The 26,302-nt window shown below is 44.0% G+C and overlaps 1 protein-coding gene and 1 long non-coding RNA gene across 3 annotated transcripts in view; one reads left to right on the forward strand and one right to left on the reverse strand.

Moving 5' to 3' along the window:
* Positions 1 to 553: 553 nt before the first annotated feature.
* CNOT3 (CCR4-NOT transcription complex subunit 3) overlaps positions 554 to 26,302 on the reverse strand; it is a 28,378-nt gene continuing 2,629 nt past the window's right edge. For both annotated transcript variants that reach the window (XM_020798983.3, XM_072976763.2), the window contains 18 exons: positions 19,287 to 19,333; positions 18,118 to 18,192; positions 17,654 to 17,721; positions 17,293 to 17,367; positions 16,215 to 16,304; positions 13,761 to 13,889; positions 12,717 to 12,812; positions 10,446 to 10,665; positions 9,033 to 9,166; positions 8,804 to 8,860; positions 8,082 to 8,397; positions 6,328 to 6,433; positions 5,407 to 5,584; positions 4,994 to 5,093; positions 4,084 to 4,285; positions 3,124 to 3,256; positions 2,832 to 2,957; positions 554 to 1,798 (listed from right to left, as the gene is read on the reverse strand). In XM_020798983.3, the coding sequence (XP_020654642.1) occupies positions 1,700 to 1,798; positions 2,832 to 2,957; positions 3,124 to 3,256; positions 4,084 to 4,285; positions 4,994 to 5,093; positions 5,407 to 5,584; positions 6,328 to 6,433; positions 8,082 to 8,397; positions 8,804 to 8,860; positions 9,033 to 9,166; positions 10,446 to 10,665; positions 12,717 to 12,812; positions 13,761 to 13,889; positions 16,215 to 16,304; positions 17,293 to 17,367; positions 17,654 to 17,721; positions 18,118 to 18,142 (2,154 nt within the window). In that variant the 5' untranslated portion in view covers positions 18,143 to 18,192; positions 19,287 to 19,333 and the 3' untranslated portion in view covers positions 554 to 1,699. The remainder of the gene's footprint in view (positions 1,799 to 2,831; positions 2,958 to 3,123; positions 3,257 to 4,083; positions 4,286 to 4,993; positions 5,094 to 5,406; positions 5,585 to 6,327; positions 6,434 to 8,081; positions 8,398 to 8,803; positions 8,861 to 9,032; positions 9,167 to 10,445; positions 10,666 to 12,716; positions 12,813 to 13,760; positions 13,890 to 16,214; positions 16,305 to 17,292; positions 17,368 to 17,653; positions 17,722 to 18,117; positions 18,193 to 19,286; positions 19,334 to 26,302) is intronic.
* On the forward strand, positions 22,844 to 25,180 carry LOC144583393 (uncharacterized). Its single transcript, XR_013537148.1, has 2 exons — positions 22,844 to 24,257; positions 24,402 to 25,180. It is a non-coding gene; the product is annotated as an uncharacterized LOC144583393 (long non-coding RNA).

The following is a 26,302-nucleotide window of genomic DNA, read 5'->3' on the forward strand; positions in this document are numbered from 1 at the left end:
TTTTAAAGTATGCAGCAGGGTTTCAACCAGAAGTGGTTTCCATCAACTATAATTTAGCCACTGAACTTGGCAAAAAACAATACCCGTGCCCCTCATTAGAACAGCAGCACTGGATGAAGGAAGTACTATTGTAGTTCAGTAGGAGTCCAGGAAAGGCACAGAAATATTCCATCCAAAAATTTAAAAGTGTGTTTCTAGTCCCTCTGCTTTCAAGTTTGTTTGAAACTGTGGCAGCAGTGTTCACGGGGTGGACTATAAAAGTGGTACATTTTTGTTGTTAAGTCGTGCCCAACTTGTGACCCCATGGACCAGAGCAATATTATGCAGGATGCTGTCTTCATACTGCATGCCAACCTGCTGTGCATAATGAAGCGTAGCCAGACTATCTAAGGAGCCCTACAGTGTGATACTGTTCACCTTAATTATCAGACTGCTATCTTGAATTGTAGTACTTGGCCTCTCTCATATGCAATACAAGTTAAATTCCTTTATTCCACCCTGGGTGGAGTTTTAATATCTTGTTTCCCTTTTCTCCACAAGAGAAGAAGAACACTCATATAAAACTATTTATTCATAAATATTTTCCAAAACGAAAATAGGCTTACGAAAAAATATCTTAACAGCGGCGTGGGTGGGGTGCTCCAGTTCAGGGGGATGGATGGGGAGATGGAAGGAACACAGTCTTCCCACCTCCCTGGGTTTCCCCAAATCTTTCCCCTCCAATCAGGAATAAATTGCAAGTCATCAAGGGAGAAGGTCTCTCTGTGGGAGGAGCAGCGGATTAGATACGAGCTCATACCAAATTTTAGGGTGGCAATGGGATTTTGGAAAGGGTCAGAAAGGAGGAGAGAAGCAGCAGCTGGTGGGTCAGTAGATTATATGTCGAAGTTCCAGTTGGGAAAAGAAATTTCAGGAATCTTTCAAGCCAATGTATGAGGAAGGCCAGTGGACATGACCTATCCTCATAAAACATGGCGAAAATTATGGCAGCTCTTAAACTAGTGCCAGTTGATCAAAATATTTTCTTGCAGATGGCCCTCTTCAGGCTGGCGCTCCAATTGTATTTATTTCATTATTTGTTGTTTCGCCATTTCCAGCAGTGACAAATGGGCCAGGGTTTGAGAAACATCACGAGACATTTCCAGCAGCGAAAGGGATATTTTGGAGGCCCTGTGCTCTCAAGGCTGAGGGATATGATGTTAGCAAAACAGGGTGTGTGATGCCCGCCCTAACAAGTTGTAGAGAGGGCTGGAAAAAGGATGTCTTGAATTTGCTGCAGTGGGTAAGGGCTTGGCTTCTTTTGATACAGGATACACACAAAAATGGAGATGGGGTAAGTCACTCTTTTGGCAGGATTCTCAAATTATTATTTTTAATCTCTCCTCTCTCACCCGAACCTGGTGCACACGAAGGGATATTTCCCCATTTGTTTCTGACCTCTTCGTACACATGACAGGCAGAGAGAGCAAGGAAAAGGCAGAGGAGAATCCCATTGCTGCTGCCCCTCCTCCGTCCCGCGGTCACTTAAAAACTTGCATGCATTTTTTTAAACGTGCGGCTCACCCCTTCCCCCCTAGGGTTGTGATGTGTAGGAGGGGGGAAGATGGAGTGAGGTGAGGGATTATTAGCTGGTCTTCCTTTGCCGCACCGCAGCTGTCTCTGGAAGGAAGGCTTGGCACCCCCTGCTGGCCCCAGGGCATCACTGCAGGTCCCGGTCTTCCAGGTAGCGGTATTCAAACGTGAAACCCTCCTTTTTGCGCTGGCCCCATTTCTCATAGTCAAAGTAGATGTAAGTGCCCTGGGCGGAAATAGAAGCAGAAGTATATGTGGGAAAGTTACCTTTTTGCCTGAATAGGGAAATCAGAACTAACACATTAATGGCAATGCTAATTATCAATGCAGAGCTCAACACCACTGATCAAGAAGAGTGGACAAACACCTGTCCATCATGCACTGGGCATGTGGGGCACCTAACCAGACATTTGTTAGGAATAAGGGGAGAGAAAAGCCACCTCAGCTGTGATGGGGGGCACAGGACAAGCAGAAGTACAGTGGTGCCCCACTGGACAACGATAATGCGTTCCAGCAAAATCACTGTACAGCGAAATCGTCGTCAAGCGGAAAAAAACCATTGGAATGCATTGAAAACCGGTCAATGCGTTCCAATGGGGGAAATACCTGATCCCCCGGCGAAGATCCTCCATAGGGTGGCCGTTTTCTGATGTCTGTATAGCGAAAATAGGTCAGCAAAACAGCGGTGAGCAATATTGCGAACCGCCAATCAGCCGTTTTGAAATAGTCGTTAAGCAAAAAATCAGTTCCCAAAGCAAAAGCAAAGCAATTGCAAAAAACTCATCGTTAAGCGATTTCGTCATCAAGCGAGGTCATCATCAAGCGGGGCACCACTGTATGCAGGACACCCTCCCTTTTAGCAATGTGAGGTATAATGATTAGGCAGTCAACGATTCTTTGTGAAATATGGCACCAACAACAGGTCCCAACAACCTCCACTGTTTTTTATTTACTAGAAAGGCAAACTTCAGGTAATGTTGCTATGCCAAGTAAGACCTATCGTAAACCACTCTGCATTTGCCACAGGGTGATAACCGGACCAAGAAGAAAAGTCTCCATCTTTCCAGCAGGATAAGAACGGTTAAGCATACTCTTTCTTTCTCCCGTACCAAATAAGAGGACCCACAGAACTGCAGTCTCCCCCCCACACACACACTTCTGCATTTTTTTCTATGAACTCAACACATGAGGATTGAAATTCTGCTGGCTCTGCCTCATCCTGATAGACTAAGAACTTCTGCAGTCGTCATCTCCCTCACCTGCTCAAACTCATCCGTGATGGTCTTGGGTTCTTCGTGCCGCTGGAACCACATCATGTACTTTGTGTGGAAGCGCCACGACTGCTTTTTCAGCGCCTTTGCTGCCAGGTATTGTGCCTTCGTGCCCTTCAAAGTGGGAAGAGACAGAAAAGTTGGGAGCATCTGAGAGAATATTGGGGGGGGGAGGGAGCACATGGCCCCCCGAGTGTCGGCCCAGGAGGGGAAAAGAGGCAGGGAGGGCATGATATTGCTCCAGTGTGACCCAAAATGCATTTGTATTTCAATGTATTACCTCCAGATAGTAGAAGATGAAGAAAAGTGTCTCTGTGGAGAGGCGCTGGTAGAACTCCACGGTATCGGAGTGTGGTGGAGGCATCTGGTGGTGGTACGGAGGAGTTGGGCAAGGGTTCCGAGGAAGGTATTGCCTGTAAGATGGTGAGTGGTGGGGTAAGGAAAGGAAAAGCAAGAATAAGGTTTGCAAGAAAGTGAAAGCACCTTGGTTCCCTGATGGTGGAATGTTCTTCCACCCCATGTGTGCATACAGGACAAAGCGCCCTTCCCATGACTAAGGGGCACCAGGTATTTGGTCATAACATACTGCTGAGCTCTCAGTAAGAGGCGACCGTTACAATTGTGCATTTTTAAAAATGCTGATTTGCCTAACATCCTTCTCTTCACAACTGGCTGAAACCTATTTCAAAAAAGCATAAGTGAGTCTTGCCTGAGACACAAGCAGGCCAGGATTTTAGGGGTCAAGCCAGAGGAAGAGAAATACCACTTGTTGATAAGGATAATTATGGCAAGTGGGAGAACAGGAATACCTAAGCTGCATGTCTTTTTTTTTTTTTAAGTCCAGCAGGACCGGATAAAAGGGTCCTGACCAAACTACTCAACCCTTGCTAGAAAGACTCCATTTGATTTCCCAACACCCTTAAAATTTCCTCTTCAAGGTGGTCCATATGCAAGATGTCAGATCAGCTTTAACATGTTGTGCTCAGACGAGAAGCAGCAGTTTGCCAAACCTTTTGTGGCGCTTTTTATGGACCAAGATAAGACTTTGAGCCGTATTATAACAAAAGTGGGATCAAAGTTTTAAAAGTTCTGAGAAATCAGATGTCCAAACTCTGAACACAAGTTTTAACTTGAATGTACAAGGGACTGCCTTTTCCTAGAGGGCACCAAGCTTTTTTGGTCAGCTGCCTATGCAAGGCTCTTCCCACCAACCCGGAACAACCCACCTCTCCTTCCTTACCGGATTCTTTCTGAATCGGAGGGGTGAGGCATGTGGTGCCAAGCTGCCTCCTCCATGGCCTGTTGGTAGAGCTGCTCCTTGGTGAGAGGCACAGGCCCCAGCGGGCACACCCCAAGAGAAAGGGGGATGTTCACCTCAGATAGCTGGATGGGGGGCTGGTTAGAGGCTGGCTGGGAGGTCGTGCTAGTAATTAAGATATCAGCTGGAGTGGAAAGAAGGGGGAAAATACCATTCAGCATTCAGGTGCCTTAACACCCATCCTCAGAGATGGAAAATATTACTATTTGACCTACAGCTCCCTGGATGCTGCAGCCACCTTTGTCAATGGAGCTGAGGTCAAAATAGTAACTTTCTCACGCTCTGCCTGCTCCCAGGATACCACTGAAGTTACTCTGCTCTAGAATATATTTTCTACAACACACCTTTTGCCTCCTCTCAGTCTCTTGTCCACCTCATTGTCACAATAAAAAACTAGATCCATTCAGAATAATTGGGCTTGCTTTTAATCTCTCAACAGCAGCGACAGATTACAGTTCTGTTCTCCGAACATTAAAACCAGAACTTAAAACCTGCTACTCCTTCCCAAAAAATATTCCTCCTCCTGAGAAGCACAGTCTCACAGAACACCTTGTTCTACTGATAATGCGAAGTTTAGTTAAAAAAAAAAGCACCATGTTGCTTTAAAGGACGCCAACTAGAAACTTCTCTGATTCAGACTAATTTAAATTTCTGCTTTTCTTCCACATGGGATGGCCACCTGTAACTGAATTTGGTCCTTAGGCTGAAAGAGGTTCCCTAAAAATATTATGGGGCCTGGATAAGAACTGGAACTGTAGAGCTGTTTTACAGAGGAATTCTCAGGTCTCACTCTGATTGGCCAGCTTCACAGAGTAGCTCTCCTTCCACTTACCCCTTTCAGCAAGATGAAGAGATGGCACTGGGTCTTCTATGCTAGAGCTGATAGCTGCCCTCTCAGCCATTGACTTCAACGTACTTAGAGGCTCAGGTGCCTGCAGAGCAAGAGATAAAACCATAGGAAAGGTTTTGGACAGCTGTTTTCTAATTCCGTTATAGAAATGAGACTGATCTGAGTTTGCTGGAAAATTGGTCAGTCACCATTTCTCAGGCCAATGCACCTTACATAGAGGATGCCATGGGAGAAACATAGCCATATAATCTACTGACATATGTTCCTTACAGGAAGGCGTGGATGGGCTTATGAAAGACAAGAAAATCAAAGTATTTTGCATCTCAGTGGATTGGCAAGACTGGAACCGGTCTGCTATCTGTGTGGCACAGGAAGTGGCGAGGCACCCTTCTCACCTTGATCTCTGGTGTGGAGCTGAACTGGGGTGGCCCATTCAGAAGCGCCTGGGCCGGCTTGCTGTCCGAGAAGCTGGGTGTCGGCGAGGCAGGAGGGTTGGCAGTCAGAGGCACCAGGAGGCTGGATCCAGTGCTGTTGCCAGCACTCGGTGGCTGAGGAGCTGCACTGGGCTCTTTCCTGGGAGGAAAAGATGACAGGCAGGTTTGTGAGGAAAGCAGGCTTGGCCTTGAATGCTGCAGCCTGGTCTCCATATGCAACCCATTCCACCACCCATTCGATTTTTTCCCATAAGATATGAAGGGAGCCAACAGTGGTGCAGGAGCTCTAGCTAACATTTTCAGAGAATCACAGAATAGTGAAGTTGGAAAGGGCCTATAAGGCCATCGAGTCCAACCCCCAATCGATGCAGGAAAACAAGTTTTAAAAAGTCAAATTTTGAAGTGGGGATGGGCAAAGTGTGAGCCTGAGGCCACGAGTGGTTGTACCGCCCCTCCTGCATCCCTGCCCTTTTCAGGTAAAACGGGATGAATTGCAACTCTCAGAAAGCTTTTACAAAGATCAAACCCCCATCTTGTACCATTTAACATGAAGAAACAGGCATTTTAGGGAACTAGAAAAGAACTTCTAGCTACTTCTAGATTGGAAGGGAGAAGGTACTTTTTTGGCCTGTGTGGCTTGGAAGCAAAACAAAGGTGTCACAGGTTGTCTCTATTACAAGGCTCATTCTGTGTGATTCCTGCAAAAGCAACTCTGGGGGAACAGAATCTTTCCTACCGACACTCAAGGACCAGCTGAGTCCAGGATTAGGAGAGGTAACAAATGACGTTGTCGGGTCAGACTTCAAGGGCTTGAAGAAAAATGTGCGTTGGGAGCGGAAGAGAAAAGATCGCATTTTGGAAGGAAATGGAGAAGAAACTCACGTGGAAGCGCTGGGCGGGTTGTGCGATGCCGTCTGGTTGGGCAAAGACTGGCTGCCGCTGCTTAGTGTCGATTCTGAACTGCTGTCCGCGACCACAGAGCTATAGCCTGGACAGGAGACAGAAGAGATGAAACCTTTGGCTCGAGTGTTGTGCTGAACAGTCTCCTTCCCCGCCCAACCTATGAAACAGTATCTGCCTCTCCTGGCATTACAATCAAGACTAACCACAAAACTATGCATAAAACATCCTGTCCTGTTCTGGTATATTTAATGGCAGCTTGATGGGCAAGAGTTTGTTGGTGAAACTTTTCAAGGCACTGACCAGGGTAGCTTTCTGTGGATCAATCCACTGCCAAAAAGCCCAGGTTGAAGAGGTAAGATCAGCGCAGACAATGGCATTAACAATGAGAACGAATGAGTTCTTGGAACAGAACTTTTGGCTGTTGTTCTGCATTTATACCGAGCCCAAGAAGAGCTTATGCTCACAGGAAGCTTGAGGGACCCATGAGTATAAAGAAGAAAACCAGGTCAGAGAAACACAGGGAAGGATTGGCACCTCTAAGGCAACATCCAGTTCCATCCATAATAGGGGTCCTGTCCCTTTAAGACCTGAGACTGAAGATGCAGTAGGTGCATTTTTCCCCATCCCTGCAAGAATATGAGGGGGAAAGGCACACCTGTGGAACCCTCTGGTTGCCTCAGGGGCCCAAAAAAGCAGGCCAGTCCTTAAGTGTCTGGTGCAGCCATAATCACTACCCAAGGGAGGAAAATCCTGTCAAATCATTATTTATGTCAAAAATTCTGCATGGTTCTCTTTTTCCCCTCTTCTCCAAATACAGAGCTTAAGGATGATTTTTTTCCAAAAAATAAAAATAAAAATCAAATAACTTAAAAAAAAGAATTGCCCTCTCTCCCTATGGTTTCTTCACACCTGGAAAATCTCAGACCCACCCATTCATCCAAACCACCTCTTGCTTTCTTCAAGCTCCCTTGGAAAATGTATTTTTGGTCTACCACTAACTCTAAATGAAATTTAAATGCATCTGCCTTTGCTCACAAAGGCAGACCCTCCTCACCTTAAAACCTCAGTCGGTAACAGCCCCAGGGAAAGAGCCTGTCTTTGTGTAGTGCAGGAGCTGGCCTTGTGCCAGGTCAGGCCACCGACCCTGTCCTAGCTAGCAAAGGCTCGTTTTGGCCGGTAAAACTTCTGCAGGGTTTCTCACCTTCTGTTACTTATACTGGTTTTTAACTGGAGAGGCAAGAAACTGAATCAGGGACTTACTGAATGTGAAGCAAATGCTCCATCACTGAGTCAGTTCCATCCTCTAAGGAAGAACTCTTTCTAACACTGATGAGAGCTGTATTTAGATTTATGTTTTTAGATTACAACTCCCAGGACCTTCCAGGCAGCTGTAGTCCTAGAACACTAATATGGACCTCTCCAATGCTGAACTCTAACCTTAGACAATCTTCTTTTTGGGATGGTGGTTCCCAGAGCCCCCCAAATACCAACACAGTCAAAGCCACTGCTGGTTAGGGGATTCTGGGGGTTGTCTACTAAAAAAAAAAAAGCAACGTTTCCAAGTTCTAGCTCTTCTTACTGTAAAAGCAGTATGTATATCAAGAATCTGTAAAGACAGGGCTACAAGCATCTTCTTTAGAGACCAGAGCAATTCCTACACCCCAAGAGTCTCTGGCAGAACCTGAAATGACAGCCACCCACTCTCCTGGAGCCCAACCCTGGCACAGACTCACTGGTTGCCCCGTTCTGCTTGCTGGCGTTCTGCTGGGTGCTGGGAGGCCGGGGCTGGGAGGCATTGGTGCTGGTGGGTGGGGGTGCCACAGCCTGGGCGTAAGGGGTCGGGGTGGTGGGTGCATGCCCTGCCGGAGGGTTAGCTTTGCTGCTTGCGTTCCCACTGCCAGCCACGGCGCCGTTGCTGTTGGAGCCGGGCCCGTTGCCCAGTGAAGAGGAGGTGCTGGAGCTGCTGCCCATCGGGTAGCTGGGTGGGATGGTGGGAGGCAGCTGGTGGTGGTTGTTGTGGAGGCTTTTTGAACCATTCTTCGCAGGCGACTGGGAAGAACAGAGGGAGGAAAAGAAGGTTTAGGCTTGTTATTTCCCACTATCCAAGAGGACAAATAACTCCCTGATCACAATTCCTGCCTCTATTTCCTAAAAGAAAGAATTCAAACTTATCAAGCTTAATGGGATATAGCCCTCTTATAAAATAGCACCATCTCACAGAAAACCAACACACAATGCAAGGGAATTTAGAAGATGTTGCCTGCAAAACAAGCAACGCTCCTGCATGCATCCTCAAAGAGCTACAGTCCCCACAGAAGGACTATACTGGAAATAACACCCTATAAATGGCTATAACCAAATAATTTCAGTGTTTCCCACCCCTCCACCCAAGTCCTAACTTTACTTGCCCCAAGAAGCCACGTTCCTCCCCAAAAGACCAGTGCTCCAAACTCACTTGGCTTACTTCACTGTCTGTTGACCTTCCCCGCTTCTTATCATCTTCAGAGTTCTCCTAAAAGGAGAAAGTTTCAAGTAAGTACTGCTGGAAGAGAAGGGGTATTTCAGAATAAGCATGTAAGCTGGGCTGCAACCTCCTCTCTTGAAGAACACCCCAACCTAAGTACCGAATGTGATTTGTTCATCTTCCCATAAGCTGAAAAGGTTCCCAACTAAAGATTCCTTACCGTTGTGCAGTTTGCAGGACTGGGAGGGATCGGGGAGCTGGATGTGGTGGATGTGGGCGTACTGCTGGACTGGTTGAACATCTCATCCTCCATGTGGCTATGACTGGGCGGGGAAGTGGCTACAAGGGCCTGTGCTGCAGGGCCAAGAATAGGGAGAAGATAATGAATCAGGAAACAAGCAATTATCAACTCAACTCAGTGACAGAGTAATCAGAGGAGAGAACAATTATTTTTGGACTACAACTCCCAGAATACCCTGGGCATCATCTATATTGGTACAGATATTCTGGGAGCTGTGGCAAAAAAGAGTACTTTTTCCATCTTTGTGGTGCTTACACAGCATGATCAAAGTAAGGGCTTTAAGGTCAGTATCTGTTTGCCAGTTCCAGCTAGAAAAGACCCTCTGAACTGACTGCTAACTAGATTTTGACATCTGGGAAAATTTGCTGCGGTGACACTTTAAAAACACTTATTTGCTCAGTAGTTTAGGCATCTGGCTGAAAACTAAGTCACAGAAAATATCTCTCAGTCAGAGGCTGAGAGTTCAATTCCCCACTGTGCTGCCTTGACAGGAGCCAGACTCAATGATCCATAGGTTCCCTTCCAGCTTTGCTGTTCTAAGATTAAGACATCCTTGAAAGCCAGATTCTTAGGAATAAAAGTAAGGGAAAACTTGATGCCTAGATTAAGTTCTCTAATATCAACACAGCTTTAATAGAACATCTATACTTCAAAGCAGTGAAACAGAACAGTAGCCATGCTGTTATTTTTACATGCCAGCCACTCACATCCGACTTACAGCAACCCTCCTGAGTCCGAGTCACTCTATCCACTGCACCACACTGCCTCTCACACATTACCTGGCAATAGTAAGGTACAATGAACCATTGCAAGACTCTCATCTAGTACAAAATCCATGGCCACAACTGTGAGGCAGAACTTGCCCAATAAATACAGCAGGTGACTTTTGTATGCAGGTGCTTAGCAAGGGAAAGGCTGTCCTCTTAACTGATGAAAATGTCTTGGACCACAAGTTTCCTTGGAAGGGAATCACAGAACCATGGAATAATGGAGTTGGAAGCGGCCTTCAAGGCCATTAGGTCCAACCCCCTGCTCAATGTAGCAATGCAAATCAAAGCAGATCTGACAGATGCTTGTCCAATTTGAATGCCTCCAGCATAATTGGTTCCATTGTCATACTGCTCTAACAGTTAAGTTTTTCCTGATATTCAGCCTAAATACAGCTTCCTGTAGTTTGAGCTCATGATTACGGAAAAACTAGTACACTTGACCCCTCCCAGGGACAGCAGTGCTGCCGCCTCCAGGAACAAGCCTCCAGAGGCCCAAATCTATTTCTGTCCCAAGCACACCTCTCCAATCAAAAGCAATTCACGCAGCCCCAGCAACACTTACGAATGTCTTCTAAGTCGAGGTCATCATAAAGGAACTCATTCTCTTCAAAGTCGGGGTCTTGTGAGGAATCCACATAGTACTCCACATCATCTTTGATTTTGCGGATGGAGTCCACATTAATAGAGTCATTGTCCAACATACGCAAAATTGTCTCCAGCATCCGGATGTGGTATCGATGCTTCTCAATGTGCCGCTTTAGACCCTCTATCCGGTCTTGCTTCTGTGTGAGTGTGGAGAGGCAGGAGATAGACAAAGGTAAGTTAAATAAATTAAATAGATAAATAATCCACTTCTGTTAAAAGTGCCAGACTAGAGTTGGAGAGACTCTGGTTCAAATCCCTGTCTTGCCATGAAACTCACTTTGAGCCACTCTTTCTCACAACCTAACTTTCCTTGTAGACACTGCAATTATGACAATGACAACTACTATTATTACTAATTACATTTATATCATGCCTTTCCTCCAGTGAACCTAAGGTAGTCTATATAGTTCTCCTCCTCCTCACTTTTCTTGTTGTAAGACCCCTGTGAGGTTGGTCAGGGGATGAAAAAGTAACTAGCCCAACTTCACCCAGTCAGTTTCATAGCTTAGCCAAGATCCAGAACATGTTTTTCCAAAGCTCCAGGGCAATGCTCTAAACATTACACTACACAGTTTCTCAAGAGGAAGAGCAGACAGAAAATGATGTAAGGAAAACAGTGTAAGATACAGTGGGACCCCATATCCATGGGGGATCAGTTCCAAGGCCCACACCGATGGATGCTGAAAAAAATGTGGGTTACACCAAAAGCAATTATAATGGCCAACATTATACATAGTAGACTCTCTGGCTCCCTCTAGTGGCCAGTTTTGGTAACTTCAGTTTTTTTTTTTAAACAGAGAGAAAAGTACAGTACCTCAGTTTACAAAATTAATGCATTCTATGGGACATTATGTAAAGTAACAAAATTTGTAAACCGTAACGCGGATTGCCATAGGAACAGGGATGGTGCTATAAACCTCCAGACACTATGCATCCTGGGGGAAATTTGTTTGTAAACGGAAACAAACAAACAAAAGATGTAAACCAAGGCATTATTTTCAATGGATTTCCATTTGGAAACCGAACCTCACAGATAAGAGGGTCCTATTGTACCTTAAACTTTTTTCAGGAAGATGGGTGGGACATAGGATTAGTAAATAAACTTGTGCCAATGGTTCTGACTTCTAAATCCTCAACCCCACCAGTCTGGAAATCATTTCACTGCAGAACAGTCTTATACATGTGCAACATTTTGAGCTTAACACAAACCACTTTTTCCTTTATGCCCCACGATACATTCAAAACTGGACAAAAGCCTGCTACTACCCCAGTATAATCTGTGCACTGAGCTAGGTCAAAGAAAACATGAGGGAATCAAGAGTTTCAGTGCCTGCTCCACCACCTCCAAATGTTTTCCTCTTTCGAGAACCTGCCACTACAGTCCATTTGTGTGCGTAAATTTCCTAATGTTACCCATCCCCATGCTTTTGAGACAAGATGAGTTGTGCAATCCAGATAACTGCAGACTCTGGACTCTGTTTAAAACGACACCCTTCTTTTTAACCCAACCACACAGAAGTGACACCTAAATTGCCTTTTGCAAAGTACCCAGTGCTGAACGCAGCAGTTGCCAATGCACCGTATCTTCAGCTTTTCTCTAGTAACAGTGGTGCCTCGCTAGACGATGATAATCCGTTCCACTGAAATTGCTGTTTAGCGAAATCATTGTCTAGCGAAAAGCATTTCCCCATTGGAATGCATTGAAACCTGTTTAATGTGTTCCAATGGGGAAGAATCGTTGTTGTCTAGCAAAGATCGGCCATAGGAAAGCTGCTTTGCAAACCGCCGATCAGCTGTTTAAATCGCTGTCTTGCAAAGCTTAGTCCTGAAAACACCTGTTTGTGAGCGCAGAGGGAGCTGTCAAAATCATCGTCTAGCAAAAATTGGTTTGCGAAGCAGGGACCAAACATTGTCCAACGAAATTCCCCCATAGGAATCACTGTTTTGCAAATCGCTATAGCGATCGCAAAAAGCCAATGTCTAGCGAAAAAACTGTTATGCGGGGTAACTGTCTAGCGAGCCACCACTATACAGCAATCCTGCTCCTCACTCTAGTCAGGATGTCAAATCCTGCCTAAGAAGTCCAGCTCCTTTTTAATGCATGAAACCAAGCCACATCCCTCCATATTCAGTTCTCCCTCACATCACACACACAAAATCTCCAGGGAAGGTATATTAATCAACTCACATCCTTATCTCCTTTCTTCTTGCGCGTCTGGACAGAAAGAGACTCCACTTCACTCTCAAACTGATCCACCTGCATGTTCAGGGTGTCTATTGTATTCTGGGAGGCAGAACGGAAAGAAGATGAGGGGGAAAGAGATAGATCATTTTTCAGTCAGACTCTGGGGTGCATGGACACACTCAAGAAGCCTACCTGGTAAACAGACACATCAAGAAAAATTTTCCACCAGTAAGCACCTCTCTCTGTACATGTCTGCCCAAGCATTATAACCTGCTGAGAGGGCTCTCCTCTGAAACCCACTGTCCCCTCTAAGGAGCTGAAATGAAAGAGATGTGGCACTCTGGTTATAGCAACCTCACCCCTAGTCCATGGAAACCTGGTTGGGGCCAACACTGGCTTCATCTTGGCACCAAATGGGTGCTTGCTTCTGATGTACGACTGTTGATTTCATAAAGAACTAAAGAGTGTTATGATGTTATGTCAAATGAGGTCTTAATGGCTGTGGGTCTCTCCCTCTGAAACAAGGTAAGGCTAAAAATGTTTAAAATGCTCCCAGGCTCTGGAACTCCCTCCCACAGGAGGCCAGACTGGCCCCATCTCTGCTGTCCTTCCACAAGCAGGCAAAGACCTGAGTACGATTTTTAAATGTTATACCTTACTGCTTTGAATGTGCTTTAGTTATGCATTTGTTTAACATTTCTCAGAATGGTATTTGTTTGTTACATACATACACACATATGTTTATATATGTGTATATATATATATGTACATGTGTGTGTATAACCAGTGATAAACAACAGAAACAATTAATTGGGGGCACTCTCTTTAAAATGCAAACCTGCTACAGGAGAGTTACTGGACTAAAACCAAAAATTAGTTATGTCACGTAAGGCAACTGGTTATTTCTACTCCCCTAAAGAGCAGATACTTTAAATCTGTGCCCTTAAGGTCCTCGTCACTTTCACTGCCTCCAGAAGCTCTACAAAATGTTCCACTCTCGCCTTCCAGTTGCCAACTGGAGAGCAAGCCCCACCCCCTTGTACTCACCGTCAACCATTGCCCAACTTCCTCTTTTTCCTTCTGGGCCGGATCCACTTTCTGCGCTAGGCCCAGCCCTTCCTTGGAGTAGGCTTTTGTCTTGGTCTCACGCTCAACTACCTTGAACCGCTCCATTTGCTGGAAAGACAGATGAGAGGGACCCGTGGAGACAGGACAAGGAAACAATTCAAGGACCGTAGAGACATCCAAATCACTAGCATATATTATTTGCCAGTGAGCATTCGAGACAACTCACACATTTAAAACCACAGAGATACAAAAACTCCACAAGAATCAAGCTTAGTTATTCCCCAGTTATTATGGTGGGGGTAGTAACTGAAATGTATGAAGAACATTAAACTCATGAAATAATCCTAGCTGATTTCTGAAATGAGATAATCTCAGGAAACTGGGCTATTATTTCTGAATTAAATCTGAATTACTTAAACACAATCCACAAAGCCAAAGGCAACCAGGAATTCAGTGCAAGCAAATCAGTGGGCTGGCTTGTAAGAATGGAAATGCTCCATCTCTCCTGTGTGTCCCAGACAAAAAACTAATTGCGCTGCTAGAAGAAGGAGCCTTCCTACATGCCCTGCAGAGAAATGCAGCCATGTGTCCCTCCCCTTAACAGGATCCAGTATAGTCATTTTTTCTTTCTTTTTTTTAAAAGTAACTAATGGAAAAGTAGGGATAGTTTGTACATCAAGCCTGGAAACCAAACACAGAATAAACTGGTAGCACCTGCTAAACAGAGTTGCAATGAACTACATATCTCAGGTTCCAGCAAGGATTAACTCTTTCTAAACGTTTTCCACTTTAAAAGAACAGCCAGCAGAAAATCAGCACAACAATATAGGACTGGGCTAGTTTTACAAATGGCTTTGTTGTTGTGTTGCTTTTTTAAAGCATGGTGATTTGAACAAATTTCAAAGCAGCTTTCCCCTCCACTGGCCATTTGAAGTGGTACATCCCACTTTATAATACCAGGATTCTAACTTTTAAGAACTTTACTGCCTACTCCACCCGAAAAACTAGGAATCTTGATTTCTTAATCCAGTGGTTTTCATCCTCCAGCTGTTTTGGATTTCAATGATCGGAAGCACCAGTCAGCATGTCCAAAGTCCAGAAGAGTGGAGGACCAAAGGCTGATAACTTCTTCCTACTCTTCACTCTTAACCAGAATTAGAACCTCAGTTCCCAAATCATTTTTGTAACTTTACCTGATTTTGCAACAACCTTCAAAATGTTGGGTTTTAAAAAATACTTGTGAAAACCGTCCACATGGTACTATCACAATGAAAATGGTACCTTTTACAGGAAAGCAAAATAGTCTAGATTTCGGTCTGCTTCATAAATCAGATCTAAGGCCTTTCTATAGAGTTACCTGGCCTTTCAGATTATGCATGAACAGTGTGTACAGACACAAATGTTAGCTTTAGCCTCACATCACATACTCAGGAGTCGGGGTTAGCTGCAAATACCAACTGCACACATGCAGAGCTGTCAATGCATTCAACCATTCCACACATAAAGCAATCCTGCAGTTTGAATGACCCAACAAGTACATTTTTTTTGCCTCATACTGTAAATTGCAGATCAGTATTTTTTTTTCTACCACAATGAACACACTGTAGCAGGGCTTGATACTCCCACACTAGAAAATGAGAACTGTGACATTTGCAGGAGTGCAAATTTTTACATGATATAGATAAGGCCAACTTAGTATAGGCCTTACACAAGACTCAATGCTGACCCTTGCAAACATAGCTGTTAAAATCAAGCTCCTAAAGGATCCAAGAGGCTCAGCTCAGAGCTAAATAAAACTTATCTGACAATGTTCTAGAAACCTTCTTCCAAAAGCAGCCCAAGCTCTCACCATCTATCCCATGCTGCCTGAAGGGATCCTACAGACTCCCCACAGAATCACCTGCTTCCTTACTCAGCCTGTACTTAGTCTGTAATGGACAGCTGGATCACCTTTATGAAGTCACACTGCCTTCTAGCCAATTACAAGATCTTGGGGGAGGAGCTAAGCAAAGTTTAACCCACACATCTACCAGTGTGTGTATGAAAACCACAAGCTATCTAGGTGAGTCACTAAAACTAAGAACAAACATTAATTCATTTAATTTCTATTCTTTCTGCCATGACTAGGGTGCATAATTACAAAAATAGCACAAATACAATTAAAACAAAACAAATGAAGGCACAGAGCAAAATCTGCAATCACACCAGTTAAAGAAAAAGGAAGCATCTCTCCATTTAAAAATTACTTCCACAGAAAGCAAGGTTGATTGTCAGAAGCCTGACTGAATAAAAACATTGTTGCCCACTAAATGAAATAAAGCATATCCTATTTACATATTCAGTGGAGCACTAACTTCCCAAAAGAAATACCCAATTAACTGAGCATCTTGCTGTGCACTGATATGCAGCAGCTAGATCTCTCACCCCACTTACCGTCTCAATGAGTTTCCGGTTGTCTATTAGCTGCCTTTTGTCCTTAATCTCATTGGATGCAACCCACGTCTTGATCTGGTCCCTCAATCTCTGCAGAAGAAATAGGAAAAGAGTTCAGAAGAGGATTTGTTGGCCAAAAGATCTTTCCTCAATTTCCACCCACAGTAACGAAGGCTAGTGGTCAGAACAATCAAAGAGAAGGAACAAGCTGTGAGTAACTTATTATATACAATTGTCACTACAGGTAGCAACAAGAAGAAGGAAACTTGGCAGCTAGCCCCTCTGTGCTTTAACAACCAGACATCACTGTCCTCAATGGAACCCATAACGATCTGTCACATCCTGTCTTTTATGGAAATTCAAAGTTTTCTGAAGGTCCACTTTCACAGGCTTCCCCAACCCAGTGCTATTTAAATGGCCAAAATGGCTTAGAATGATGGGAGCTGTAATCTAGCACAACACATTTAGATACCTCCATCAAAAGGCTTTGAAGGAATGCAGCCTTCCGACTCTTCCAATAAACTAAGGAATCCTGACTCCCCACCTCATAAGAAGGCTACTGGATACACACCTTTTAAATGGCAGGGTTTCGAGTTTCTAGAAACTGGGATGTCTGCTCTTAACCAACAGAAAACCAGCAAGATCTACAGAGTCAAAGGTTCCTATATTTTGTTCTCCTAAAGCACTGGTTCTTAACCTTGGGTTACTCAGGAGTTTTGGACTGCAACTCCCAGAAGCCTTCACCACCAGTTGTCCTGATTGGGGTTTCTGGGAGTTGCAGTTCAAAAGCATCCGAGTAACAAAGGTTAAGAACCACTGTAAAGCAGTGGTTCCCAACCCTGGTTAACTCAGGTGTTCTTGAACTGCAATTCCCAGAAGCCCGGCCAGCACAGCTGGTGGTGAAGGCTTCTGGGAACTGCAGTCCAAAAACACCTGCGCTACCCAAAGTTGGGAACCACTGTCCTTAAGGACCCTCCTGTCCTGGTTTCTGGCCCTCCCCCCACAGCCAAACAGTTCTTTTCTTCTTCTCCCAGGACTGACTGCGACGAACCTTGAAAGCAGCTGAGCACATTCTTACCTGGAGTTTTTTAATCTCTTTTTTCAGATCGGCTTCATATTTCTCCTTCTGGTTGGCGTTCGCTGCATTGTGGAGCTGTAGCACAGACAGCCAGAGAAAGAAAAAGAGAAAATGGGGACTTGATAAAGTCTGGGAAAGTATCATGGACATGCAGGCAAGATCAAAAGAGGGTACCAAAAGTAGGGAGTCAAAAGGGTCCCATTTAAAAAAATATATTAAAAAAGAAAAGGAACATAAACCTCTGTAGACCTAGCAAAAAGAACTAACGTGGGACGATATAACAGCCTCTCAGACCAGTATGGGCTGGATGGTCTCAATACAGGTCAGAGCTCAGAGAGGGATAAAACAGCACCACCCTCACCTTCTGCCAGATATCTTCAAATTGCTCCACTCCTTCTGACACCTTTTTCAAGCACCGATCAATCTCACCTGGGAAGTGGGGAAAGAGAAGAATAATTGTTGAGAGCAATTACAGAAATAGCCTGGCTAGACAACCCCCACCACCCCTGCCCTCGCCCGACTGATGTACTAAGCCTCCCCTTCTAGCCAAGGAAAAAGGAAACAACATCTCCTTCCCTTCGTGAAGTTCTGCTCTTCCTTTAAAGAATCCAGAATCTAGTTTCTATGGTTTTCACTTTCATTTTAAGAAAAGTCCATTTCAGGCAGGTTTTCTTCCCCCTATTTCTTCCACTGTAACCCTCTAGATCTCCATCCTTTCCTATAAGTCTTGGCTGTAAAATGTAAATTTAGAAAGCCCCACCCTCACTTCCAAAGAAGCCCAGTTCCCACAACATCAGAATGCCGAGCTCCAACGAATTATCTTACCTTGTAACTTCCTCTTATCTGCCATGTTTCCTTCACTATAGAGAGGCTCTCTTCATACTTTATAGAGCATCAACGCTTGAAGAAGAACAATCAGAAACAAAAGTGAGAAGGCAAAGTTGATACCCCATACTAAGAGGAGCCAAATGGAGATAAGGAGGATAAATGTTGAAAAAAGGGAAGCCATCTTTTCCCTTTTCAACGGAAGATTCTTTCTACTTTTAACAGCTGTATTACAGCTAGAAATTTAAAGGTAAGGTTTTAATCATGACACCTGTATGCTACAAAAAACCTCCTCCTGTTGATTTTCTGTTTATCAAACCTCTGGAGCTTCTTTCCCTTGAAAAATTGATGCTGAAAACTTAACTAAGGCATGCAAAATCTGAAATATACAGAGGGGATCATGAAGAGAATGATGTGGCAGGGTTTATCAGAAAAAAAAGAGATGAAACAAGCACAGCAAAGGAATATTTTCCCCCAGTATTTGTGGGACAGGCTAGTGTTCACCAGGTGAAACTCTCCCCAATATACAGACAATGCAACAATAGGGAACACTTGATCGATTTTTTCCCATGCAACTAATAAAGACAGGAATCCTGCTAGGGACAAGAGTCATAATCCTAGATAGAAGATTCAGAGAAGGGATTGTCCTCCTTCAGGATGCTTGCATGCTGTCTTTTCAGTTGACTTCATACCACAACCACCCCTTAGTCTCTACAGTATGGTACTAACAATTTTAATAAACAGGAATGTGATGAGATAAAAACCAGCTTCTGACAATTGATATCAGCCAGTTGTGGATCAGATGTTAAAAAGGAGAAACTCTTATCTCTCAATGGCTCTGTGAAGCAATGTGATCAGAACAGGAAGCCACAGAAGATAAATTCCACAGCAGGTTTTTTTCTTTTCATTTTTTTGTTGCAAAAGTTACTTTTTTCATGGGCCAGGCCTTCTGGACAATCACACAACCCAAACAACTTCCCCCATCAACTTCCCCGACACTTCAACTAAAAGCAGCCCTTAATTGTACCTACATCAGAAAGCAAGAGGAAATCCTTAGGGTTCAGCAGGGAGGCCAGCACTACTTCTAGACTATGATACTGGTAGTGTCACTTTAACTAAGAGAGCTCGGCGATGCCTTTTGGCAGAGGAAGTATAAGGCTGCCACTTACCTGGTGGCCCCTAGGCACTCGTCGTCTGCCTCTCTCAAGCCAGATTCCTGTGCAGGTGAGAAAAGCACATGAATGGCAGGTGGAAAAAGCCCCACCTTCTCCTCCAAATAACTCTACCCACCACATCAGAAAGCATGCTGGGAAGCATGAGGGACAACTATCAAAACATGGTAATAGACCGAGTTGTTATTGCAGGACCCTTGTTACGGAATGAAACAAGAAAGTTTACTGACAGATAAACACAAGAGAGGATAAAAAAGATAATCTCTCAGCATCCCAAAACATACAACTGCTGTAGCCTGGGAAACCCTCTCCCATTGCTAGCATTATCACCTTTTCTTTTCCTGTCAAGGCTTTGGTGCCTTTAACTGTTTCCGACCAAACAACAGTACAAGGGTCTAAGCTTTTACCTCTGTGTGCGCCAGAAAAAAGTTTTTATACAGAACTTCTCCTTGTCACACTGCTACGAAAGACACAAAAGGATTGTAAGGAATAAATCTAGCAATCATACCCATCACTAACATAGTCATGTAAACAGCAGCGGGTTTATTTGCTTATGGTGACAAAAAATGTCTCCCACAAAAGAGGCAGGTGTCCCCCTCTCCCTTCTTTGGTGGCAGATTCACAATAAATAACATACTGGTGCATCTGGGTACATGGAGCCAACAAATATTATGGATTCAACTGCACCACTGGAAAAGTCCCTACAGTACTCTTATCCTCTTTCTAAAATTCTCAGCAAATTCTTATATTTATCATTCACTTGCCAGAGACTGAAGAAATCATCAAATACACAAACAATAGGAAGAATTCTGAGATAGTATCAACTGGAGCACCTTACAGCAAGGTGTGGGGTAAAATACCATTTTTAAGGGTGCATGCATTTTTTTAAAAACCCTTGTGCCATTCAAAAAAGCAGCACATGGGAATGCAAGTTCCAGTCTAGTCTGCTCCCTCATGTACTAGTTAGCTACTTGTATAACACACAGGAGAGAAGCAAGTAGGGGACTACAGTATTTCAAATGTGATTTACATCGGCAGCGACATAGCGTATTTGATCAGGGCTTCTACAATATGAATAGATACTTAGAGATTCCATGTCCCCAGGCATTTTCAACTTCTTAAATGATACTATATTTTCAGGGAATGTACAAGTATTGGTTTGCCTGTTTCTCTCCTGCCATCTGTTAGATCACACTACTCACAACTCCCGAGGTCACTGTGAGGCTAGGACTCCACCCTTACTCTTTATCACCTGCAGTGAAAAGACACCCAGGACCAACTGCCACCCACTTCTGGATAGCCACAGAAAGCTCCAACATTTCCTTTTAGCAGCTTAAAGACACGGGATCTAAAGTACCACTAGAATATAAACAGCCTGTTTTGATGCATGACTACTCAGAACTCAGCTCTACTGAGTGCGAAGGGAATTAATTCTCAAAGTAACATTGCAGCTTTGGGGCTACCATGTCTTCTCTGGCAGAGAGGACTTGTTACCTCTGTTTTCTTACTTTGGCTCAGAGCAAATTTAGAATCCTACTACTGTAGTTGGAGAAAACAGCGGCCTCCCAGGCCATGACGCCACTGAAGGAAGAGAACTAAACAGCAGTGTTTTCTGCTAGCCAGATGTGGCTCCCATGCTATTAACACCAGCTGCAGCCCTCAGGAGGTAGCAGGCTCTGTTCAGGTCAGAAGACGTCTCACCTGCCAGTTCCTGCCTGTCAAGCAATTTCTGCATAAGCTTCTCAAAACCCACAAAAACAGGCCAGCACCTCTGTGTAAAGTAAGAATCCTATAGTAAGACTACAATCATTGTGGAAGCACTTGGTGGGAGGGCATTATTCCCTCTGGAACCACCAGTAGATGTTGTGGAACCACAATTTCCATCAGTCCTTAGCAGCACAGTCACCTGTCAGGGATGATGGGAGTTACAGTTCAACAACGTCCACATATTCCGATTTTTTAAGTACAAGAGTTTCCCTTCTTATTAAGAGAATCCCTGCAAAGAAAACAGAAGCCGTTTGCTCTCCAACACGACAACATAATAGATTTTAATATCTAAAACTAAAAATGCAGCTTTTAATAAAATAGCTGTAAATTAGAGGAATCCCTCTATGGTTTTGTTAAGTTTTCCTTCAGAACATGGCCAAAGAACCCCAAAAACCCAGAACCGCCATCAGTTTTCTTGTTACAGGTAGTTTATGTAGTGTGTTTTGTTTCCACTGCAGTAGAACAGCTGTTTAGAACTTTATTTCAAATCACACCTGGCCTATGCTGTTCAAGCTTTCTATACTCAAGAATCCATCATTTTTCAAACAACCACTGCATGTTCAAAAGAAGCTGGGCCATGACCTAAACTGAAGGAAATGAACGTTTGGCTATTTACATCTTTGGGGCTTTTCCCAAACACTCCAACCAAGGCTGTCGATAACATGATTGTAAGCACTGTGTCGAAAACATCTGAAGGGCCAACTGTTCACTACCACCGTTGCAGGATAAGGCCTGCAGATTCTATTTCGATTTTTGGATTTTCTTACTAGACCATGAAGATCCACTCACCAGAGCCAGCCAAACAGGCAGACATAGAGTAAGAATTAAGAAGGTAGATACCTTACAACTGAGAGGTCTATAATACGTATTAGAACCAAATTCACAAATTCTTTCACACAAAAAACACGTTCCTGATTGTCTTACATACATATTTTTACGAATCCAATTTAATATTTTGAACGGCTGCCATAATCCAGTGATGGCAAACCTATGGCACGCGTGCCACAGCTGGCACACAGAGCCCTCTCTGTGGGCATGCGAGCCACAAGTCACTGGATCGCTACCCCCAGCAGCCAGACTTGAGGAGGTGGCTGCAGCCGCAGTGTCAGCACCCTGACAGGTGGCAGGCCAGGATCCGGAGTAGCTGGTGCTGGCAGCGGCGGGCCAGCCGAGCTATAGGTAGTGGCGGGGTTGGGCATGACTGGAGGCAGATCCAGAGTGGGGTCTGGAGGCACCTCCGTGCCCAGGATTCCTGCTTCCGCTGCCACTTCTGCTTCAGCCGCCACCGCTGCCACCACCACCTACAACTTACCTTCTGTTCTAGGTACAGCTACAGACTGAAGTGGAACCCTGACAGGGATGTCAGATTTCACCACTGCCTCTGCAGTGAACTCAGAACGTGATCTGAAACAGTGGTTCTCAACTTTTGGCCCTCTGGATCAAGATCTCAAAACATATGGAGAACCAAAAGGAAAAACAAGAACTCTTATAAAAGGTGCTAAAAGAGAAAGAAAACAAATGATTGTTCTACTTGCGTTTACAGAATGAGAAGGAGCTCTAAGAAACGAGACCTCTTTCGGCAGCAGAAAAATAAGAACTGAGCTAACTGTTAGGGCGGTTGGACCATGAGGTCCTGAGGGGAGGAGCCAAAAATGTTACTTTAAGCTCTAGAATATTCCAAGGCCTCTGCACAAGCGCAGATTTAACCCATTAGTGTGGATTCACAGAGGCCACGAAGAAGAACCACTGACTCAGAAGACATCCAACATTTCCTGTCTTTCAGAGAAATGTGCCCACTATTTTTTTGTCTTCTTACAGAGAAACCCATGACAAGCATTCTGAAGAAACTACACAGATCCCAAGAGCAGAAGGTTGAAAATTACTCCCAAGTTTTGAACATTGCATCTTTATTTACTGTGTAACAATCTGTGCATACTTCAATCTCAATGAAGATAAACTGATATTAAAACCAAGGCAGTGAAAATCACTGATTTAACTCACCATGTAAAAGGGCTGACTTAAATCCCTTTTCCAGCTTTTTAAGTCGACAATGCTTTGCACACCACTTAGCTTGCTGGGACTCAACGTTCACCCAAGCAAATGTAGGCTTGGATTGCATTTTAGACTTCCTGAATAAGCACATGTGAACTGGTTGCTACAGCAATTAAAAAGCATACTTGTAGCTGCATAGAATGTTCATCCCATGCAGGAACATAAAACTCTTTCTGTTCATCTAGGGCTCATTTGCACTACAGATTTATCATCTTTTGCAGGGAATAATCCTGAAACTAAGGATTTGTGCTTGGCACTCTCTAGGCCCATCTAAGAATCTGAAATAAGAGCACTCGCTTGGAAACTAGAAGCTTCCAGAAGAAAGAGGTAGTCAATAGTTACAGAACAGTATTTTTCCCCAGACCCCACAACTGTGTCTGCGTTATCTGACAACAGAATACCCGTGCAAACCAATGTATGACTTCTCAGAAGTAAGTCCTATTGAGTTCAATGAGGCCTACCCCAAGATAAGAGTAATGAGATTGCAGACTAAATATAGATGATCTGCACGACGTTAAATAGGCAGATGCTCTATTGTGGCATTATGTATAACATCTTCGCTCAAACAACACCACTTTTTTAAAACTCTGGTGTATTCTCTCATACAGAAAACTCAAAAACAAACCAAGTGGTTTTTAAATTAAAATCTGATTTTATGTTTAATCTATGTTACCCATCTTCTTCTGGGTGCAGCTATTGACCTCCCTGATGTAAAACCTTAGATTCCCCTTCATTCTTTTGGAGGGGAACTGCATGAGGTAGGCCAAGTATACCCTCCCACCTTCAAGATGACCATTCTCAGAAAAGGTAGACAACACCTACTGAGAATGCTAATTTTTGACAGTTTATTTAAAAAACATAGAAGTCAGCACACAGATTGGGGAAAAAAATAAGCCAGATGTATTCATAACATCTGTCCACTGATGAAAGATGGATGTAGGAATAGCTGGACCTTAGACCTGACCACAACATAACAATTATTTTAAAAAGAGTAAATGAGGATGACGGAACGCTGTACAGAGGTGGAAACTTACCTACGACTGCAAAGTTAAACAGACAAACAAGTGGGACAAATCAATACTAAACACCCCAGGCCAACATTTGACAAGAAATAAGGGACAGGCAACTCTTGCCCTCCAAATGTTTTAGGTCACTGGTTCTTAACCTTGGGTTACTCAGGAGTTTTGGACTGCAACTCCCAGAAGCCTTCACCACCAGCTGTCCTGACGGGGGTTTCTGGGAGTTGCAGTTCAAAAGCATCCAAGTAACAAAGGTTAAGAACCACTGTTTTAGGCTACAAAGCCTATCACCACTATCTGGCACAGCCAGTGATGAAGAGGTATGGGAGTTGCAGCTAATAAACAGCTGGAGGACCACATCTGCCTAGCTGTGCAACCTACCATGACACCCCTCAAATTCAAACAGGAAAATTAATGAATGCAATGGAAGATCATGGATGCCTACCTTCTACAACTTAATCTAGCTGTTTTTAAAACCATATCTCAGTTGATCATCGTCATATCTGGAAGTTTATTTCTGGGTTGCACATCAAGATACTTATTTCCCGACTCTTACTTCCAAGCAACCTGGTTCTACTCTTCTTCAAAAGAATCCACAATTACCCTCTCCAAATCAAGCTACTTAACCCATCCCAAGCTGCTTCCAATTTGCTTTCATATACAACCTGCATGTCAGAAACGCTCTGCAAAGGACCAGGGTTCGCTTGGGAGTCTGAAAGAAAATAGAGACCTATGTGGGGCTGCACTGCAGCAAAATGCTTTATGATCAGGATGCCAGTCCTAATTTGTCCTATGGGGCCTGCTTCCAGCAAGTGCTGGGTTAGGAATGTAGCCTTACAAGAACTATCTCAGGGCCAGTGGCTCTTGTGGATGTCTAGAAAAGTTTGCCCAATATAGCAACAGCTTCTGGGTTCAGAGACATCTTTCCTAGCATACTGTGAAAGCAGCCTCCATCATCCCAGCGTTTATCCATGTGATCCTCCAATCTGCACCACTTTCTCCAGTCACATTTTTATTTCTACATGATTTTCTATATTCATATACAAAGGTCCCTCTATGTAATCTCTAAAAGATACAGCTCTTGGATGGGAGAACTTGCTGCAGAGAAAACCACAAATACAAAAGGTTGGAATGGCACACAATCCTGAACTGAATTTGAAAGGTGCCATCTGCAGATCAAGATGGCAACATGTGTGGGGGAAGAGAACAAACTATTCTCTCTTCACCCAATCTGTATGTTCTGCCATATTTATCAAGCACTAGTAATAGTCAATGCGTGATCACAGCCTATCTCTCAAGAGTGAGACTGGCTGGACTGCCGCCTAGAGTAGTCCACCACGACTAGATAGGCGGGATATAAATTAAATAAATAATAATAAATAATAAATAATAATAATAATACCAATAGCCTTATTTTTCTAAGCAGAAGAGAATGCAGGGCAAATCAGGAGAACCCAGATTCACATCTCATCTATATTGCAAACTCACTAGGTGAAAACAGCCTCAAGAAAACAGCTTTCTCTCAGCCTCACTGGACACCTGCAATATGAAGATAATAATATCAAGAGAGCAGGGGAAATGGACTCATCTGTTTCTTTTTACGACTCAGGGGAACCCTGAAAGAGACAGAAACACAAACCGTTAAAATGAAATCTAAAGAAAATTCAAACTAAATAGATGGAAGTCCATAATATTAGAGAGAGGCTATTGCTACAAAGATAAGGGACGTGGTGGCGCTGCGGGCTAAACGGCAGAAGCCTGTGCTGCAGGGTTAGAAGACCAAGCAGTCGTAAGATTGAATCCACGTGACGGAGTGAGCACCCGTCACTTGTCCCAGCTCCCGCCAACCTAGCGGTTCGAAAGCATGCAAATGCGAGTAGATTAATAGGAACCACCTTGGTGGGAAGGTAACAGCGTTCCGTGTCTAAGTCGCACTGGCCATGTGACCACGGAAGATTGTCTTCGGACAAAACGCTGGCTCTATGGCTTGGAAACGGGGATGAGCACCGCCCCCTAGAGTCGAACACGACTGGACAAAAATTGTCGAGGGGAACCTTTACCTTATTGCTACAAAGAAGAGAACAGCCCTGCCAATATTTAGTGGCTTTAACCCCAATATTTTGAAGGGCTAGATAAACATTATCCTGTGCAGTTTCCAAACAGTTCTATCATTCA

This window comes from Pogona vitticeps, chromosome 6 (genome assembly GCF_051106095.1).
Source record: "Pogona vitticeps strain Pit_001003342236 chromosome 6, PviZW2.1, whole genome shotgun sequence".
Taxonomy (NCBI): Eukaryota; Metazoa; Chordata; class Lepidosauria; order Squamata; family Agamidae; genus Pogona; species Pogona vitticeps.